Genomic DNA, 21,473 nt, shown 5'->3' on the forward strand with positions numbered 1-21,473 from the left:
TAGAGATCTTTTCTAAAAATCACTTTCTTTGATGATAGGCATCGATCAGGCACACTGCTTTTTATATGCCCCTCAATTCACCAGTCATTTCTCTCTTCTTTTCACGGGCATTGGCCTTGCTTTTACCAGGCACACTGCTTTTTCTTGCCCCTTATTTTTTGCATTTATTTTCTCTGGACTCCCACAGTTTTCTTTCATCAGCATTTTAGACCATGCTATTCGAATGATTCTCTTTCATCTTGCCCCAAAGTGTGGGGGATGATCACCAACCGGGTTTGACATGAAATGAATTCATAGGCTCAAGTGGGCTATGCAAAGGATATAAGTGTGTAGGATAAAGAAAGAACTGCTCTTCGTCATCCTAAGGCACTTAAATTATCACATGAATTCAATGTAATAGCACAACTTGAAGATTGATGCAAGTGAAAGCAAGAAAATTTCAACTCATTTTCCTTCTCCTTCAATGTCAATTTACCTCCATTTGCCCCGATGTGGGGTGGTTCTTGACAGGGGTAGTATGAAAGAAATTCTTCAAGTATTTGGGCTCAAAGAGGGGTTAAACAAGGGTTCATTGATAGAGAAATGAACTGCCCTCGTCATTTTAGTTGTCGTACTTTTCGCAAGAAAACTCTTCACCTTGAAGTACAAGACGTTTCATACTCACCTCACAATGTATAAACAAGGGACTGTGTATGGGATAAAGCTTGCCTTTCACACCTCATTTAGCATGTTCAAGTAATTCGACATCTTTCACTGAATTATCCATTTTGATAAATTTCAAGTGGAATTGACAAATTGCACAATATCATGTGGAAGCATTCTATAATGACAAAAAGGCCATGCTCTATCAAATCATAAAGTCAAAGCTGTTATGTCTATGTCTTGCCCCTCTTTGCAAAGGAGCTCATAGAGATTCCTTAAATGTGCGCAGAGCTGCACCCGAAACATAAAGCAAATAATTAAATGAAACAAACAGGGTAAATTAGATGCATGCTGGAAGATGATTTTATTTTGAAATTTTTTTTCAAGGGAACATGAAGAAGCCTAGCCTTCGTAATTAGCTCCTTGCCGTTTTCTTTTGGTAGGATTTCATCACAGGCTAGTTTGGTATACTTCAACATGCCCTTAAAACATGAAAAATCTCCATGCATTTTATTGATGAAAAGCAAATTACATTATTGAAATAAGGGAAATCCTAGAATTGAAAATGCAAATATGCAAATATGGAAAGCAATAAAGACTCCCGCACAGAGGAGTGTGCAAATAATTAAAATTTTCCTACTCTCGAGCTTTGTCGATGGCAAACAATTCAGTCATTCCTTCGAATGCGTCATCGAGCTCTCAATCTTTGGAGGTGCGGGATCATCTATGCCACCCCATCCATCTAGGATGATATCCCGTGGGTCGAAATAGGAGCGGGAGGAGCCGAATACTTTACATAGTAATCGAATTTGCCACTTGGTTGCCCTGTGGTGTCCATCACTTCTTTATCTCTCAAATCGGCCACAGGAGTATGTTGTGGTAACACCACTTCAACTTGCGGAGCTTGTGGGGCAATGTTTGCTTGGAGAGAGTCGATTTGCTTAGAGAGCTGCTCAAGAACATTCAGGACTTGCTTCATCTCTCGATTCAAGAGCAACACGAGCTTGTTCAAGAACACGTGTTTGTTCGGTGTTGCCAGCCATTGTTGTCCTAGAACGAGTACGGATTGGTGATCTTGGATTAGCCGTGTTGTCACCTGTCAATGTAAAAATAATACAGTAAGTATCATAACAAATGAGATTGGTCCATGACAACGGTCAATCGCTTATTTTATTAAGTGAAATCAAATTCCAAAGACATCAACTTAAAATGCTAACATAACTCCCTAGGAAATTAAATTCCTAAAACATCAATCTAAGAAATTGAAATAACATCATAAAGCTCGAATTAAACTCTTAAATCTAGCGACTCTTTTCTATATACAATTGGGAGATCACGTCTTTCGAAGCTTCTTGTTCTACGTCGAACCAACTCAGAAATACGAGCTTCTTTCCTTTCCACCGTTTCTTCAAGATTTTCAATTTGTGCTTTACGAGTGGGCTTCATGGTCACTGGGTATCACGGGAAGTAGAGCTTGAGGGATCTCGTGATGATGGATATAATAATCCGAGGCATGAAAAATCTTCTCATTTCCTTTCAATCTTCTAGGCACCACTATCTTTCCGGATGGCATTCCTTCCATGCATTTTCAAGATGCTCGATCTCGTCGAGGCATTTGTGATCCTTGTGCACGAAGCGGGCTTGAAACAGATCCACTGGGAGAGGAGGTGGGATATCTTGAAGCACTCGACATCGGCGGGCCACTCTATAAGGATAGTAAGATGTTGCACCAGTAATTCCCATCGTGGAATTGGATTATCTGTCTTGTGAGAGAAACGAGCCACGCTAACATGGAACCATTTAGCATACCATAGGAAGCCCTTGAGATCTGGATTTTTAAGAAAAGTCACCCAATCGGAAAATGATTTTCCGGTATACTTTTTTCTAAGATTGAAAATCTCTTTATTGGGTAACTAGAATCATCAATTTCACCTCGACGCATGAAATGACCAAACTCCTTCATGTGAGAAAGAAACCAAATCTGTAAAAGCTCAGGGAGAGGCATTCATGACTTTTTTTCTCCATTTTGTTTAAAACGGTTGAGGGATAAAAATGTCTCAGCTAAGATCATGTTTATAAAATTCATGCCAGACATGCTTGTTCGACCACCCATGCAATCGAAGGATTAATAGCATTTCTTCGATGAGGAAATATTATAAGTCCAAAGAATGCTAAGATGAATATCCTACCCTTTTGGCGCATTGAAGACTGATTTAAAAATGATTAGCCAAAAGGAGAAAGGGCATGCATTACAATTAGCTTTCAAAACTTTCTTAACCTCATCGGTTTTAATTCTTAAAAATTGAGATAAAATTGATGTGGGTTCCATACCAAGAGGTGGCCAAACAAGTTCAGTCTCAAGGGGCATTCCTATGATGACGCTATACTCTTCCAATGTTGGAGTTAGCTCATTCTTACCGAAAATAAATGTAGCCGTCTCGGGACACCAAAAGTGCGATATAGCTTGCAAAACACCACTATGGACTCCGATATCCAAAAGGGGGATGAGCCGTCCCAAAGATCGACTCCACATAATCTTGACCTTCTTTACTTAAATTGTTCCACCACCCTTTGAGCTCAATCTTGGGAGTTGGAATGAATTGAACATCGGATCTCCCCATTGCATATAAAATAAGACCGACGACGAAACCTAATGTCATGGACCAACGAAATTGCAAGTAAGTAAATTGCAGTAGTGAGAATTTAAACAACTTACTTTCACGGTAATGGATGACAATCACATAGACACACGCATGAAATGTTGGGCTCGATTTCTATCTAGATGGCTTAACAAAATGGAGCTAAGAGGATGATCTGACCGTTGCAGTCTCGCATTAACGTGTCAGGTCCTCCTAACCCGGCCGCCGAATGGAATGTCTAATATCACGCAATCTCGCGGATATGGACAAACACATTCGACACCATGAAGAACTTTCGGGAAGAGAAGGTCAACCTCTATATAGCAAGTCTCGCTTAAAGGAAGTATCCTTCTCAACACCATCCTAAGAATCCTATCGCAGCCCAGTCCCAAGGGCAGGTTGTGTGTGCAATAGTGTAGTGCTAAAAACAATAAAACATGCACAACAGTTTAATTGCAAACAACACTTCTATAGTTCAACCATTCATTCTTAACTCCAACCTGCAAAATAAGGGTTAGCGAAGACTACTCCCTTTATACATCCCATCTGCAAAAACATTTAACACTTCATGTTAGGAGCGTACCTTGTTTCCATGCTGCCAAACAAAATATTTTTTAAAAAAAAAATAAAACAGGCCTATGTCCACTATGAGTTTTAACTCGTCCCTGGTGAGTCGCTGTTCTGCCGCGACCTAAATTTTCGGGCCAATCCTAGAAGTTTAGGTTAATGGATTACTAAGTCTCTGAAGACTGGGCGCGGACCCTCCTGTGTCCTACCAATCGCGACTTGAAATTAATATATTTAAACATGCAATTCTATTCAATTTGGAGCCGCCACTAATCAATTAGGTTGATTAGAAACCCAAATAAAGTATGGGAGAATACTTTATTTTTTGCGAACCGTAGATTCAATAAGTCCGGGACATGATTACGCTAGATTAGTCTAACGCCCTTTCGGTACCTTTTATTTCAATTTCAAAAAAATATTTAGGTGCAATGTTGATTAATTTAAACCTAAACTACTAACATGCAAATGGTGATCATGCGGGTGCACAATCAATAAAATAACATTCAATAAAAATGTTAATAAAAATGCATGCCCTAAACATGATTTTCTAAATGACATGACACCTAATTTTTCTTTTTCTTTTTTAAATGTTAATTATATGCAATCTTAATCTAAATTTGATATGCATGGATTTTACTTTAATGATATGTGAGATGCAATTCATATGGTATGACTTAAACTTATTACTATATGTATGCAATCTAATTTTTATAATCCTAAATATGCATGTGCTTCATGACATGAGATGAATGACATAATAATTCTATATGCATGTTCTTTTTGTGATTTTTTTTATGATTTTTTTATTACACATATGCAACCTATATTAAACAATGATGACATGACATTGGATTAATTATGAACTAACCTGTTAATTAACCGGGTAAAAGACTTTTGTGTTTTCTTTTTTTTTATTTGAAATGACCTAGTAATTTTCATTAAAAAAGGTGACATAATGATGCAATGCTAATTTTTGGCATTTTTTATTTTTATTATAAAAAATACTACATGATGAGAATGTTAAAACATTAACCTATAACCTTTCTAATTAAAACGCAACATGTAATATGTGCATTATAAAATCTATATAACCTAAATAACATTTTTTGTTTTTGTTTTTTAATATTCTTTTTGTGTTTTGGTTTTATTAAAGGAAAATCATCCTAATTCTACATGAATCTTAAAAAAGAAACTAAAATACGTTGCTTCAAATGTGAAATGAGTATAAACCTAAATATCTAATATGATGCATGATATGTGATGAGCAAATAATAACACGCTAAAATAAAAATCCATCCATGTAAATCAATGGCATTTAATATGAATCAATGATGCAAAGAAATTCATGAATTTTGCCATAAAAAGTTGAAATAATCAAAATCTAACCCGACGTCTGGTCAATATTTTTTATTATCATAACTTAATATGACAAATTTCCTAACGATAAAATAAATCAAAACAAATCAAGTTAGAATATAAAAAACATGAAATCAAATATCTAGAAAATCACCTAGTCCAACTCACGGTTGGCTTGAGGAATGGCGAGGAGCAGCTGGTTGAACTGCGATGGTGGCTCGCCGTTCGGAACAAGGGCTATCCGTCGGAGCTCCGGCGAGGTTCGGAAGTAACCAGACCTGCAGCAAAACAGAGGAGGCAGCAAATGGTCCTGTTCGGGCGTGGAGCCGCAAGCAGAGGAGCAGCAACGTCGGGCTACTGGGACTGATTCGGGTTGAGGCAGAGCACCAGTGGAGAGCTCCCGGAGGTACGGTGATGGTCCGGCATTGGAGGGGGGTGCCGCTGGTGCTCGAGCAAATCTGGGCAGAGGATCTGAGCGGATCGGACTCCAGTGGAGGCGCTGCAGGTGTCGGGGCAGAGCAGCAAGGGCAAGCGGGACCGGCTTCTCTGGCGTTGGTGGTGGAGTCCGGCAGCTTGATCGGCGTCTGGACGGGTGATGGAGTGGCGAGGGCTGGCGTCGGCCTCCTGGGTCGCAAACAGCAGCGACTTCGCGGGCCGGCGCGGGCTTTCAGATGCGATGGCGCTCGGAGAAGGGACTTCGATCGCTGGTCTTCGGGTTGAGGCGGACCAGCAGCGAAACAAGGAAATCCGGCGTCGCGGGGGCTGTAGGCGGTCACCGATCTGCTGGTGACGAGCTGCGGTGGTACTTCAGAGACGGCAAGCGGGCGGTCGAAGGCGTGGTGGTCGCTCGGGTCGTCGTGCCGTTCGGCGGCGTCAGTGCAACACGGGCCGCCGGATCAGAGGGCTTTCCATCGGGTTCCGGTATTGAACTCGAGCATCGCCGGATTGAAACAGAAATGGAGCCGGCAAGAGGAGGGCCGAGACGGAACCAGCAGAGGGAAGAGGGTGATGAACAGTAAATGTCCAATCACCTTCTTTCCTTCTGCTCCCTTTTTCACTTTTCTCCCTTTCTGCCTTTTTAACTTTTCTCCCTTTCTCTTCTCTTTCTCTCTGCAGAAGCGAAAGCTTCTCTTGACTTTTCCTTTTTGTGTTTTCTTTTTCCTTCAAAAACTGAAACTCTTTTCTCTGTTTTCTCTGTTTTCCCTTTTCAATTTCTTTGACCACCTATTTTTTGGACGAACAATGAAGAGAAGCCCCCCCGAAAGGTGAAGAAGAACCCCTCTATTTATAAAGCGAAAATTCGAGTTTGTTTCGCCGGTGGAGATTTTTGCTCAACCTCTCGCCGGTGGAGATTTTCGCCTCAACTTCTCCAACAAAGAAATGGCTCCAAAATCCATTTGTTGAATTATTTTGAATTCAAAATTTCTTTTCAAAATTTCCTCTAATCTTTTATTTTCTAAAAATTGAATCTAAATTAGGTGTCAACAGTATATTTTATTCATTGCAAGCTGCACTTGGCCGAATATATGTATACCCAGGATGTTGCTCTTTCGTGATTGAATTCTCAAGATTATGATATTACTCCCTATATTTCCTAACTTGAAGTTTTGCATGTGCAAAGCATTTGTCAATTTTTGTCTCATTAAAGGAATGATGGGCTTATATAAATGAGGAGTTCAGCCAAATTTTCGTAACTGCGGGCTTAGTCCAGCTAGCTAACTGAGTCCATGACTACCCATTCAAGCTCCTACGCCGCCGGTTTGACTACCCATTCAACATTCCTCGGTTTGAAGTTGATTTTCATACGGCTTTTTATGGTTATTTAATTCCAAAAAGGTACCGATTGTTGTCTTCATACATTGCATGTGGTCTCCAGTTTTGATAATTCTCATTAAATATATAAACAAAATGGGACAGCTGCAGTGCTCTGCCGACGGTGTACTTCACGACAAGTCTTATTTTCCTTACTTTGTCCTAGTCATCGTCCTATTTTGATTTCCAAAAAGAATTCCTCTTTCGAATCAATTTCGGAAGTCTGACATTCACCATATTTCAACATCGAGAAGTCGACGGTCACTCATCTTTTATGTGTTCTTTGACCCCGAAGTTAAATAGATTGTGTTCTCCTTCTCATCGTGCTACCATATGCACTATCTGCATATGGACATGAATGAATCAAGTAGTCTGATAATCATGAGAGCAGAGATCAATAATTTCTCGAGTTTACCACCACCCGCGGTGACCGCGTTGGTTAGAGCCACGATCCCTCATCGAGAGGAGAGGGGTTCAAAACCCCAGGTCTCCATTACGCGACTCATCTACGACTAAGTCTGAGGTGGTGGCTCAGTCGTCCCTGGTTTACACTGTCGGTTGCCGGCTATACGGTAGCTTCCGGATTATCACAAAAAATAATAATAATAATAATTTCTCAAGTTTTTCTTTACCAGCAAAAATACTTTTTGGATAAGAGAAGCAAATTGAAAAATGTCAGACAAGACCTAATGAATTTTCTTTTGATTGTCTACGTGCATATCGAAAGATCAAGAGAGAAAGAGAGAAATGTTGAACAAATGGCAAATTTGTAAAAACCGTCCACCTACAGTTACTTAGAAAATCGACAGGCTTGAACAATTAATAGACCAAATTTTACGTTCCGATTACCAATGGTACTCTGAAAGTTCAGCAGAGCTGCTCTTTCTTTCTCTAAAACTATCAAGTATTTTAACAAATTTAGTAGTCCAGTAACATCAACAAGGTGGTTTCATTACCAGAAGATAATAGATATTTAAACTTCACCAACGATCTGGACTATGCACAAAGAGCGAACAGAAACTCTGCACGTCCTGAAATTCAGGCGCGTCATTATGTGAGAGGGAGAGACCATCTGGCAAAAAGTGCCTTACAGCTGCAGAAAAATATTTTTTTCATTTGAAGCAGGCACTCCTCTTCCGAGGTCTACGACTGCAATGGGATTAAACTTTGGAGGACCACCTGCTTTATCGAGTCAGTGGCCTTATCATCCTGATCGGAGAAAATATTAAGTGGTCCTGAGCACCAGGTCAGCGTACTCCAGACCAATCAGAAAGTGCCATGTGGCTCCGCGTCGGTGAGTGGTCCCATTGTTGTCCCGCATAGAAAATATAAAATTTATTTTTCTTATTTAAAATTTTTTCCCTAATTATAGGCCTGCCCAAATTAATTGCTGCGTACTTACTGCGAGATGGAGATATTTCCCTTTTCTCTCTCCTCCTTTTTCTCCTTTCGAAGGAGGAGACCTTTCTCTTTCGTGAATTCAAAATTTCAGGTTCGCTTATCTTTGCTCTTTCCGGCGCTCGCTCTCTCGTTGGGAGTCACTTCTTCGCTCTCTGCTCCGGTGCTCGTGCTCTTTGGGTCTCACTCTACAAAAATCCAACGAGACTTCATCATCCTCTCAGTCTCCATCAAGAAAAAAACCCAACAGCAAGTTGCGATCGTTTTTTGCGTAGGGGAAGAGAGGGAAAAGAGCTCGACTCGGCAAAGTTCATATCCGCGCTCGCCACGGGAAACACCGCGCAGCTCATGGTGCCGGTGTCGTATCCCCTCCAGGCCGCGGCCGCCACCGCCACCGCCACCGCCGCTGAGGACACCTCCATGGCGCTCGCGCTTGTTGCGGCCGCGCACCAGACGGGCAGGCGGGTCGTCCACGTCTCGCCGAGGCCGGACGAGTCGAGAGCCTCCAAGGACGCGCTGGGGGCTCACTCATTCTTTTTCTTCTTTTTTTGCGCCTTAGACTTAAAAATAGAAAATAGTTCATTCTTTTCCTCCATAATGTATGGCTGGCAATCTAGTTCTCCAGATTCTGCCTTAGATTTTGAGGATTCATGTTTTAGTCATTGCCATCCATTTTTCTTTGTAAATTTCCTCTCACTGGTCTTTGCCCAAAGAGAAGAGAAGGGTCATCCCAGGAAGAAGAAAAGGAAGCGTGGAAGGACGCTCTGCGTCGGACGACCATTCTCAGAAAGAAAATGGGGCACCTGAACAAGGGCATAATAATTCATAGACAGGGGCACCCGAGCAAGGTGTAAGAAAGGAGGACAAAAATTTCTGGACCAAGTGTTGCTTCGAATATGCTTAATGACGTCGTTCATCTGATGAACAATAGAGATGGCGGTAAAGTTCGCCCTCTTTGCGACGACGCGAGTTACATATGTGAAGAGAGATTTGATGCATTGTAGAAAATAGATGGTTAGCTGTTGCTTGGTATTTCGCGGTAAACTTCAACGATGCTTTCATCGACCGAGAGCGATCTTAGCGGTCGTGTTCTCTCTCCTCACCACGACCTTGATTATTTCCTATCATCTCTGCACGACGCGCACGGATTGATGTCTAGTTATGGGTTCTCACAGTGAGATTTATGGATCGCAATGAGATAACAAAAGACTAAACTTCTGTTGCGACTCGAGTAGGCATGAGTCTCCTTATTTTCTTAGCCAAAAAACGAAGACAGAACTGATAGTTCTAATACTTATGCTTGAATACGCTTGTGGCTCTCTGCAACTGAAGCAACAACCCTTAGAGTATTTATTTACATTCGCAGATGTATAAGATCATAAGATATATTGTTCAAACATACATGACTAATGATAGATCATAATCCTCGTCTCTCCTAATTAAAAGCGTCTAACTTCTTCAATCGAAGATGAAGCTTGTATATATGGACTGATGCGATATATAGATCCGTTCGAGGCCTACTATCATTAATTCACTATGCTTTCAGACTCATCGATGATGAACCTAATCTACACGAGTATTCGGCCTGCTTCAATTGACTGTCGTTCTGTCGTAGTTGGTGTCTCTCGTGATTGCCGGAATGCAGCTCAAGCTACTCGCGATGGCGCTTTCTTCGGTCCGCCTTTGTCTCTAGGGTTGATGGACTTAGCCCTCGAACAGCCGCCAGTCGAGCTCTTCTTCAAGATGGCTCTCACGGCCTCCGTTTGGTAGAGCACCGGGTACGCCCACCCAATCCGGTTGAACAGCATGCACTCGCTCATGTGCGCGTCGAGCGCGTCCTCCCAGCTCCTCCCGCCGTTTCTCTCCATCTCCATGTGCAACGCCTCCGCGCAAAGCCCGCACACCATCTTCCCTGAGAACTTCTCCCGAACGCGCCTCGCGTACTCCGGCGTGTACTCCTCGGACATCCCGCAACACTCGCACTTTGCATCCTCCAACTCATAGATCAGCGGCAGCAGCCTCCCCTCGCCGTCGGGTTGGCGGGTAGCTTCTTTGCTATGCTCGGAGGTGATGTCGGAGACGGTTCTCTGAAGGGTCTCCATGGAAAGTCTCGAAGGATTGTCCCGGATGTTGTTGCCGGCTCTAGGGTACGGTCCGACGGGATTTGGCGCCATTGAAGTTGAACGTTGTAGCAAGCATTGTTATCAAGGTTGAAGCAAACACAGCAAGCTGAGCTCAACGCAAGAAATGAAATAAGAAGGGAAGGGACTACGCATGCGAATATATAGGCAGATGACTAACTTTTTCTCAAGGGGAAAACAGGAGAGTGAACTGTATGTGGACGTGCCGGCCGTGAGCCCCCAGCGTGTCCATGGAGGCTCTCGACTACGACTCGCCTGCCCATCTGGTGCACGGCCGCAACGAGCGCGAGCGCCATGGGGGCGTCCTCAACGGCGGCGGCGGTGGCTTGGCGGGGACACGACACCATCACCATGAGCTGCGCGGTGTTTCCCGCCGCGAGTGCGGATATGAACTCTGCCGAGTCAAGCTCTTTCCCTCTCTTCCCCCCTAAAAAACGATCGCGGCTTGCTGTTGGGTTTTTTTTTTTCTTGATGGAGACCGAGAGGACGATGAAGTCTTATTGGATTTTTGTAGAGTGAGACCTAATGAGCACGAGCGCCGGAGCAACGAGCAAAGAAGTGACACCCAACCCAACGAGAGAGCGAGAAAGCGAGTGAGCGAGCGCCGGAGAAGAAAGTGAGCAAGCGAGCGCCGGAGAGAGCGAAGACGAGGGAACCTGAAATTTTGAATTCAGAGAGAGGAAGGAGAGAGGAAGGAGAGAGGAAGCATCGGTCTTCCTCCTTTAGAAGGAGAAAAAGGAGGAGAGAGAAATGAAATATCTCCTCTCTCTAGAGAAAGTGCGTAGCAATCAATGTGCGCTGACCTATGATTAGAGGAAAATTTTAAATAAAACAAAGAAATTTTATATTTTCTGTGCAAAAACAACAGTGGAGATCACTCGCTGACACAGAGCCACATGGAGCTTTCTGATTGGTGGGGGAGCATGTTGACTTGGTGACCACCTAATATTTTCTCACCTGATCAGCTGTTCATGGAGATCCAAAGTTATCTCCAATTGTGCAGCCTTGAAATAAATAACTATCAAAACATTGTAGAAAAATATTAAATTACATCCACATTTAATTCAATCCATGGCAAACTCATATACCGCTGTAATTCAATTTAAGTTTTTCATGTGAATATGTTACTTGAACAATTTTATATAAATTTAATAAAGTAAATTAACCAAATAAAAAAATGATAGAAAAGAAAGTAAAAAATGTAATAAAACTTAAAGATTAAAATAATTATAACAAAGTAGAAAAATATGCAAGTGCCGTGAGGATATATGCTTTGAATGTACGTGTCCTACGAGACGGACAAAAGGACCCGAATCAGTGTTGAGAACCACACCGAAAACACCATGCCCTCCGTGATTGGACATTCATGTCTTTTGAGACTCATTCTTGAGCTTGTTTTCTAAATTTATGTAGAAGCGTCTGCTTGGTTTGATGGCTTGGCTGGTTGGCTCGAGGTCCCATGTGCATCTTCGCACTCTTGTTCTATTCTACCCCCGGGGGATGCGCCCTTATCCTCTCGGCTCTGCCTCTGGTTAGATGTTTTATCTCTTTTTCTAATTTCTTTTTTAATCATACCATTATTTCTTGACAATAAGCAATCGCTAGATTTAAGAATCCAAGACATGTACCTGCGTAAAAAAGACATTTGTATGACGGAAATATCTTGAGACGCTAATTATATGGACAGTATAATTGCTATATAAAATGCATTTACTTTGCAGAAGCGATCCAAATTTTTCTACGCACATATCGATCTAAACAAATTATTTAGCGGCAGGAGTTTTCGTATTGAAAAGGCAACGTTTTTGCTTGTTTGACACTTCGCATATGGGTTGTGGTTGGGGATGGGGGTTTTGGTGTTGGACCCTGGCATGTAGAGAGGAGTGGGGGAGGAGGACGACTTTTGCTGGTGCGGGGTGAAGAGTTGCACGGCGTCGATTTAGGCTCCACGTCAGAAATAGAAGATGTAGTAGGATTGTTAAATGCATCTTTTCAAACTAAATTAATCTAATAACAGAAACTTTCGAGGTAAGAAGTGGTTGATCAACTTAGTTATGTGCATAAGATTCTTGAACCTTGGCACCCGTTTAGCAAAGGAAAAGAGACAAGAAAAAACGAGACCGTCGATTAGAGCCCGAGAATTCGAAACGTAAGTGCATGTGCGTGTGCTCTTTCAGTTGCCATAAGCAAATAATGACATGTTATCCTTGTGTGTGTGGAAAATTTTCCATTGATGGATACTCGAGATCTCTAAAAAAAATTTAAATAGCGACGATCAAAACAAGGTAAAAAGGATGATGCACATGAGACAATCCGTCGATATTTTTATATATTACACATCGTCAAACATGCATGCTATAGATCTGTCCATCGTTTGAGATTTGATAAAATAACCAAATTAATCACTGAGCTTACCACTTACAATTGTCAAGACTCCCCAAGACAGAATGACTGCTCAATTTTTAGACTCGATTTCATAAAAAATGAATATCCAACCGGTGGATGTCTTTGCTGGTTGTTCCGTGCCTTTAAAATAAGTGACCCGGGCATTAGAATAATAGGACCTCCGGCAAATTGCTTGATATTACCCGGGCATTAGAATAATAGGGTCTCCACCTAATTGCTTGATTTTACCCGGGCATTAGAATAATGGGTCTCCACCTAATATTACCCTGGCATTAGGATAATAGGGCCTGTTCCAGGAAACATCCCAAAACTAGGGTTTAGGAAATGAACGAAGCAACACTTGAGGATCAAATTGCTCTTTTCCTCGAAGTATGAGGTCCCTCTCGCAGGTATTTATTACAGTAATGTGCCAAAACTTGTCAACTTTGATATCTGAATATCAATGTGCTGCTGCCTTTGATCAAACCATTCCCATCCCAGTTCGGTTTAACATAACTCTTCCTTCTCCTTCCACTTCCCTTAAAACAGCACAAAACGTTTGGCGATTAGAGGGGTCAGTTTTGGTGGCAGCGGCGGTGCTACTCTGTGCTACCTGCCGTTGGGTTGCGCCTTCATCGAAGGTAAGCTTTTGAAACTTGGACATATTCAATTGAAGTGCACAAACCTGTAGACATCGATACCTGAAAATTCTTATCACCCTTTCATTCTCTCATAAGGGCTTCTTGTTTCTTTCTCATAAGCGCTTCTTGTTTCTTTCTGGGTGCTTACGGAAAAAAATCATCCGAAAAAAAAAAAAAACCAGATGGTATGCTAACTGTCCTTTACATGGGTTCAGCTTCTCTGCTGTTCATAGCGCAACTCGTCATGGATGCAAACTGGATCTTTCGCTAAGCAAACCTCACTTTGTGAAGTCGAGAAAGATTGTAGGGTTTGTTCGTTTTGCTTAAGGTGGAAAAAAAACTGCTTTCTTTAACTCACTCGATTTCAGATGTCAGTTAAGTGTCCTTTACATGGCTTCATCTTCTCTTTGGTTCATTGCGCAACTCATCAATGATGAGAAGTCGATCTTTGGCTAAGCCAATCCTCGCTTTGTGAAGTCGACAAAGATTCTAGGGTTTGTTTGTTTCGATTCAGGGGGAAAAAACAGCTTCCTTTAACCCACTCAATTTCATATGTCTGCCACGTGTCCTTTGCATGGGTTCATCTTCTCTTTGGTTCATGGCGCAACAGATGTGAAGTCAGGTTCTTTCGCTACGCAAACCCTCGCTGTGAAGTTGACAAAGCTACGAATGTTTAACTCGTTTTAGCATCTCATTTAACAATTAATATCGTAAAAGCATTTCTATTTTGAAGTTTTTTTTATTTCAGCATTATATAAGTTGACAAATCCACACACGAGTGCAGCACAAGCCGTCACAGTCTCATGGGGGAGAGAGAGATGGAAGTCGATTAGTCATCTTTCCATGTCTTGGCGGAAACTTCTGAATTAGTTCACGAGGGACTGCTAAGTCTCTCTCCCACGGCTCAAACCCGACCGACCGAATTGCCGCAAATCTTCTGGAACAAAATACTGGAGATGCATGGCCAGGGAGTGATGCTGGTGCTAGAGAAGAGATTGTGTGCCACCGACTTGAAGCGATGCAATGGTTGGCTCTCCATACCCAGGGGGCAGATACGAGCAAATTTCTTGACCAGTGGAGAGATCCAAGCCCTAGACAACAAGGAGGCCATTGCAGTTTCCCTAATCGAGCCTTGTCTACAAGTCCGCCATGGGTTGCAGCTCCAGAAATGGAATAACGTGAGGAATCATTTTTCTTATGTATTGACCAAGGAATGGACTGCTGTCGCGCACCCGATTGCGCGGAACGGACTCAAAAAAGGTGGCCTTGTCCAGCTTTGGTCGTTTAGAGCGAATGGGGACCTTTGTTTCTGCCTTGTGAACGTTGAAGCACCCCCATCGGCAGAGGAAAATATGGCGACTTGTGAGTGATCGTCACTTGGTTTTGTGACGAAATTCAAGGAATATCTGGATCAAGCTTGGAAGTTGATCGCGGTCGTTTAGTTCATGGACTAACATCGATCGTTTGTGATGTTGTTGTTGTTTTCAAAAGTCGACTCTGTCGTGTTTCGTTTCAACCTTTAAATTGCATGTGCTGTTGTTTCTAATTATCTTTCCCTTGACTTTAACGATGTTATCGTAAGAAGATTCTTCCTCGTAGTTCGCTTACGAACCCTCCGCAGGCTCGTTTAGATTTATTATATTCAGATGTTGCGCAAACTTTGCTTTGGTTTTTTAATGAGATGCGCTACTTTTTCGACCAAAATAAAAACTTTAACGATGGTATATATATGTTGAGACGGCTAAAATAAATTGATAGTATTTATCTCCATGTGCTAGAAAAGGGCCACCGCATCTGTTTTTTCTCGTCTTTAAACTGCCTCAAAATTCTAATTAGTGCAGTTTCGAATTCATAGGATCCGCTTCTTTGGATAGCGTGCAAAGATGGTCATCCTTTGTTCACATTTGCCGTAGACAATGAATTCTGGGTTTTTTCGGGTTCGGCCGAGCTTCCGGGTTGTCGATTATGAAATGGCTCACAACATTTACACAATTATCTGGGGTTGGGGTTCTTCCCATTCAAGAGGTCGTAGCATCCGGTGATGAAAAAGAAAAAAAGAAACATATTAGGCTAGTTCCTAGTCAACTTTGAAACCAGACACTTCGGTTGGCTGGTTCTAGGGTCGATCGCATTAGTGCCAAAGTTCCAAAAAATATAAACTGACTCTAATAGAATAGATTTCAGATTTTTAGCTAGAAATTGCTCACTCCAGAACTGAAGTTGTGTGTTTTTTATTATTGCCCCTTTTCCCCTTTATTTTCAACTTGCGATGTAATAATTTAAAACCATTAGAAAGGGGATCGAATACTAATATAGGGTGTTTCCTGCCAAACCCTAATTATTCCTGTTTCTCCCCTTGCCACAAAAGATGTCCATATGGCCGATGCCCCGTTCAACGCCGAGAAAAACTACAGGCAGTCGCTTGCTTACTCTCATGTCGTATTCTCCATTTTTCTTTTCATTATTAAAGACTTCAAACACGAAATTTAACTTTGGAGTAAGCAAAGTTCTAAAATCAAGAAACACTAACCAGTGATTTCTTTTTCTTCTTCTTTCTTTTTTTATTTCCTCAGCTACGGGTCATTTCCTCTTCCTTCTTTCCGGGTACTATTCATCTCTCGGTCAGCGTGCGGACCCTGAGCCCAGAGGTCCCACAACTTTGAAATCGCCGGAAAATTCTCTTTGAACGCTGTAATTGACTCCAATATGATTTTTGCATGGGCCCTTTTTCTGATTCAGAGATCAAGAAAACTGACTCTATCCCAAGGTGGCGTCATGCCAGGCCTATTCCGACTTTGGAGCTCCGTTGAAGAGGTAGTGCAGCGCAATGTTGTTGCTCGATAACTTCAGAAGTCTGATCTTGAAGCCATGGACGCCTAGTCTCTTCAAGTGGGCAACTGCGAGCAGCGTCAAGGCTGAACTCGGGCTTGGCACGGAAGGGCAGAATTGAAGGAGGATGAGTTGTCAGGGCCCTAGGACATTCTGGTGAGTAACCTGTGTTGGATTGCTTGGAGAAGCTGCAAGTTCATGACGAACGGTAAAGGAAAACACCCGAAAATTCAAACAATTAATTATAAGAGGACATGATTAGGTAACTGAACCGTTAGCTTATTAAACTGCGAGCCCGCCACCACACAATTCCTATGCTTTATGCTCCGGTCGGCAAGTTACCACATGGTTGCGCTGGAGGAAGAAAACTTTGTGTGGAGTCCCTCCGTCATTTGTAATGGGCTTTATTTCTATTTTAGAACTATTTTCTATTATAAATTTATTTTTGAGTAAAAATTCATTTGGTAAAATTATTTCATTTTTTTATTTAAGGAATAGATTTTTATTTTAGAAATAAGTTCGGAACAGAAATTAGAAATAAAATTTTTACTTTTCTATTTCTAGAACAAAATGAGAAATAAAAATTATTTTTAATATTTGTTCTCTCTATTAGTCGGTTGCTTATCCATCGTCACCGACCGCCGTTCACCATCTATTGTTGCCACTTTCAACAATTAGTCGCCGCCACCAATCGTCGCCGCCACCGATTGTCGCCACCACCGCTATAAATAAGAATTTTGTGTCGTTATCAAACATGTACTTTTTACTTAAAAACTCATTTCCCTTTTAGAAATCAATTTCTGGTCATAATGGTTATCATTTGCACCCTATACGTTTCGTCATGCTAGAAGGACCCAATTATAAGCGATTTCATTTTATCTAGAATTCCAACACAATTATGTTTCCTTAATGGGAAATGATTAGCTAATGGTACCGTCGTTTTACAAAATGCACGGTACAACATCAGCCACACCTTTTCTACCGAGGAAACAAGGAGAATGGTTCTGCCAGTTTTTTTTTATTTTTATTTTTTTGACTTTCCAAGACTTCCTATTTTCTTGACTTAATTTAGCATTAGATCAGAGAATTTAAAAAAGAAAATGATTGGGAAACAGTATTGAAATCATAAATTAAAAAATCCCAGTAAGTGGATTTTTTCCAGTAAAAGAAAAGTTTAAGTAAACCGAAAAATTTTATATTGGAACTTTTAAAGGAGTGAATATCATTCTCCACCAAAGAAAATATTTGGGGACTAGTCCCCAAATAAAATAAACTTAGTTACTCAAATAAAATAAATAGGAATGTGACTATCTAATATACTTTGGACTTCCGATTCTTTAGTATTTTATAATTGACATGGTGACTGATTACGGAGGCAATTTACGCTTCCATATCACCTCCATGCATCTGTACAAGCAACATAAGTGAAACCTCTAGCCTCGCTCGCAAAACTAGTTCCTCACTGGTACGTATCATCCTACTCGTGCTCGTCTTCCCCTTCCGTCACCCTACTTATCTCAGCGGCCTAGTCGGGTTGTCGGAAAACGGTTTCATCAAATTGTCTGGTCCTAATAGCAAGATAAATACTGGTTTTTGAGTTTATAGTTGGGTTCGTGTTTGATCCAAAAAAATTGTGCAGGTCGTGCGTCGTTGAATTGCTCGCAATAAGTCATTAGAAAAGAAGGGAACAAAATGACCTGAACTTTTCTGGTTTGAAGGCTGAGAATCAAGCCTAAAAGAGAATCCCTTCTCGTGCTTTTAAGCAGCACTGAATCCTTTGCGCTATCAAAAGGACTGCAAGTTCATCAGAAACTCTGGAAATGGTTGCTGGTGCACTGCACGTTAGAGAATTCGGCACCTTCTTCCCACTTCTTCTTTGCTGAAAAGAGAAGATTAACGTAACAATGGACATCCCCCTCGTTGCAAGATAAAAATAGCGTCGATGCTTCGTTAACATATGCAATATTTGATCCACGCATTATTCTTTTATTCTCCAAAGCGTTCTTATTTTTTCAACCAAAAATAAAAGCGTTCTTATTTTTAATTTTACATAAAGTAACTTCAGGTTTGGCAATAATAGTATTAATACATACATCATTTGAGAATAAATTAAAGTCAGGAGAAAATACTCAAGAGAATACATTACTTTATTGCCAATTCATGTTGATCTCTTCACTATTCAAATTCGGTTTGTTCCTCTTAACAATAGGTTCATTTTTTGTTAAGTGAAAGCGTTGATGGATCTCCCATGTCATTCATTTTGATAGTGAATATTGGACGCTTATGAAACTTTTTTTAGCTAAAGACTTCGATTTCAAAAATGTTCCTATGGTTTTCTTTTTCCAGCTATCCTACTTGAATTTCGAGAAGACTTCAAGCCATTTATTTAAAATGCATTGCTGTCCAAGCTGAGATCGGAACAAGGGGCATCAATCGATCAAAGGGAAATCCAAAGTATGTGCATTTAGCTTAACCCGCACGAAAGGCAGGCCTTATCGACATAAGGTTGCTTTCACCTTCCCGAATTGCTTCCAAACATAATTGCGAGCATGTCACTATCAGATCGTACGAAAGTCAGAGAAATTTATTGAAATGACTGTGAAAAGAAACCCTTACCCGAGGACTTCCACAGCTGAAGCGGCTCAATATCTCTTTGCGCTAAGCTGACGGCTTGTGGGAAACGGTATTAATGTCTTGTGAAAGGAAAAGATGCTCGATCACGAATGGACTTTATATATAGACAAATTTCATCAGCCGACATATGCGGTCAGCAGCTTAAGGAATAAGCTTTTGAAAATATTAATAATGGTCGCAAAATTCAGTGGAACAATAAAGCTCGATACTCACGAAATTTGTTAAGGGACGCTTTTTTAAATAACAACGCAGTTAAACTCTATCCATCTGAATGAGATTAAAAAAAAAGTAAGCATTATATGTCTAAAATGTATAATGACAAACACCAATTTAAAATTTGATGTCAACAAATATTTCTTACTTTCTTAATCAATGAAGCAGATACTAATAAATTTGTTGGAGAAATCCCCGTGAAGTGTTTTGAAGTTGACAAAACGTTTCCATCAGTCTAGTCTGAATGTCTGCAGACTCTGTTATTTAAAATCTAAAGACTTCGGATAGCGGACTCAAGACTCAAAGTCATCCTCATTGAGTCTCAAATCCGTTGAAGAAAGGTTATCCGAAGCTGGATATTTTGTTCGGGATTTAACCTTATCATCCGGAGAAGATCTCGTGTTTGGAGAAGACGTAACAGAATCCTTTGATTGATCAAGATTGATTCAATGATTGAAGATTCGATGATTGTCTAAATATTATTGGAAGGTTCTACTTATGGAAACCGAGATCCTGATTGTATGGGTGAACAGGGTTGATGGGTTATCAACACATTCCTTTAATAGCTCGAACAATCTTCCTAATTGATTCCGTCCAACGGGTAGATTGGAGGAATTCCTTTGGTAAGTGCCAACGGGTATGATGGCATAAAGGAGTATATAAGGAAGACATTTTTAGTTGTTCGAGGTGTGTGCGATAGATGAATTCCAAAGTCTGAAACTCCTTTTTTGTTTAGACAATTCCTTTGAGCGAAAACTTGTACACAAAAGAGAGTCTATATTTGTGAGAAACCTTGAGGAGGTGTGGTAGAATATCTACGGCTGTGGAATCGAGGCAAAGCTGTCTTGTAACTTCTCTTTTGATCATAGTGAAATCCAGCCGATGGGGTACATCGGTGCGGAAAGAGTGGACGTAGGCTTAGAATAAGCGAACCACTATAAATCCTGTGTTCAATTCTCTCTCTCTCTCTACCTCGATCGTATTTCATTTTGTTAAGAATTGCTTCCGTATTTCGACAAATTGTTTATGTGCCTATTCACCTCCCCTCTAGGTGTTTATACTAGCTATCTCAAAATTTTCCTCCATTGTAATGCGTTCATCGATCACAAAATACTGAGGAATCAGAAGTTCAAAGTATATCAAATAGTCACTTTCCCCTATTTATTTTATTTGAACTTCTAGCCTCTAGCCTCGCTTGCAAAACTAGTTCCTCATTGTACGTATCATCCTGATCATGCTCGTCTTCCCCTTCTGTCACCCTATTGATCTCGGCAGGCTAGATGGGTTGTCGGAAAACGGTTTTATATCAACGCTTAAAGTAATACAAAACAGCGTCGATCAAATCGTTTGTCCCTAATAGCAAGATGCATACGTGGCTTTTGAGTTTATAGCTGGGTTCGTGTTTGATTAAAAAACTTTGTGCGGATCGTATATCGTTGAATTGCTCGCAAAAAGTCATTAAAAAGAAGGAAACAAAATAACCTGAACTTTTCTTGTTTGAAAGCTGAGGATCGAGCCTTAAAAAAGAATCCTTTCTCGTGCTTTTAAGCAGCACTGAATCCTTTGCGTGATCAAAAGGATTGCAAGTTCATCAGAAACCCTAGAAATGGTTGCCGGTGCACTGCACGTTAGAGAATTCGGCACCTTCTTCCCACTTCTTCTTTATTGAAAAGAGAAGAGAACGCAGCAATGGACATCCCACTCGGCGCAAGATAAAAATAGCGTCGATGCTTCTCTAACATCCACGATATTTGATTCACGCCGTGAGGCCCCGGCAGCTTCGGAGAGGCAAAGAGGAGGTGGAGAGAGCTCTTGCCGGAGCTGGAGGAGGTGCGGTGGTGCGAGGGAGAGTGTTGCGCAGTGGCAGTTTGGTGATTTTCGCGGTCGCAAAGGCCATTTTTTCCCCGGGTCGGAGCTTATTAGCGAAGCGACGTGTCTGCTAGCGCGTCTCCCATAGCCCGGATATTACTCAACGAGAGGTTGAAGAAGATATTTAATTCTTTTTCCTGGATAATTTGATATCATTCTTCCTTTTTATTTCAGGTGTCGAGAAGGATCGAGCCTGAGAAATGAAGTGGGCCGTGGGCCCGGAGCTTCAGTGAAGGGAGGTGGGCGAGGAGCGTGCTTCATCGTTTGGATATTAGAGAGAAGACGAAGACGACGAGGAGAAGATATTTGATTTTTTTTTTTTTGGGGATATTTTTTTATTATTATCG

The 21,473-nt window shown here is 41.3% G+C and overlaps 2 protein-coding genes across 2 annotated transcripts; one reads left to right on the top strand and one right to left on the bottom strand.

Moving 5' to 3' along the window:
- Positions 1 to 10,060: 10,060 nt before the first annotated feature.
- On the bottom strand, positions 10,061 to 10,588 carry LOC104427387. The gene has a single exon (XM_010040485.3). The coding sequence runs from the start codon at positions 10,586 to 10,588 to the stop codon at positions 10,061 to 10,063; it is 528 nt and encodes a 175-aa protein (XP_010038787.2).
- A 3,949-nt stretch (positions 10,589 to 14,537) lies between these two features.
- On the top strand, positions 14,538 to 14,951 carry LOC120287070 (B3 domain-containing protein At1g05920-like). The gene has a single exon (XM_039299743.1). The coding sequence runs from the start codon at positions 14,538 to 14,540 to the stop codon at positions 14,949 to 14,951; it is 414 nt and encodes a 137-aa protein (XP_039155677.1).
- The last annotated feature ends 6,522 nt before the right edge of the window (positions 14,952 to 21,473 follow it).

The sequence above is a fragment of the Eucalyptus grandis genome, chromosome 8, assembly GCF_016545825.1.
Source record: "Eucalyptus grandis isolate ANBG69807.140 chromosome 8, ASM1654582v1, whole genome shotgun sequence".
NCBI classification, from domain to species: Eukaryota; Viridiplantae; Streptophyta; class Magnoliopsida; order Myrtales; family Myrtaceae; genus Eucalyptus; species Eucalyptus grandis.

Bases quoted from the DNA above. Each gene is read 5' to 3' on its own strand.
- LOC120287070 (XM_039299743.1), top strand. From the start codon at position 14,538: ATGCATGGCCAGGGAGTGATGCTGGTGCTAGAGAAGAGATTGTGTGCC.
- LOC104427387 (XM_010040485.3), bottom strand. From the start codon at position 10,588: ATGGCGCCAAATCCCGTCGGACCGTACCCTAGAGCCGGCAACAACATC.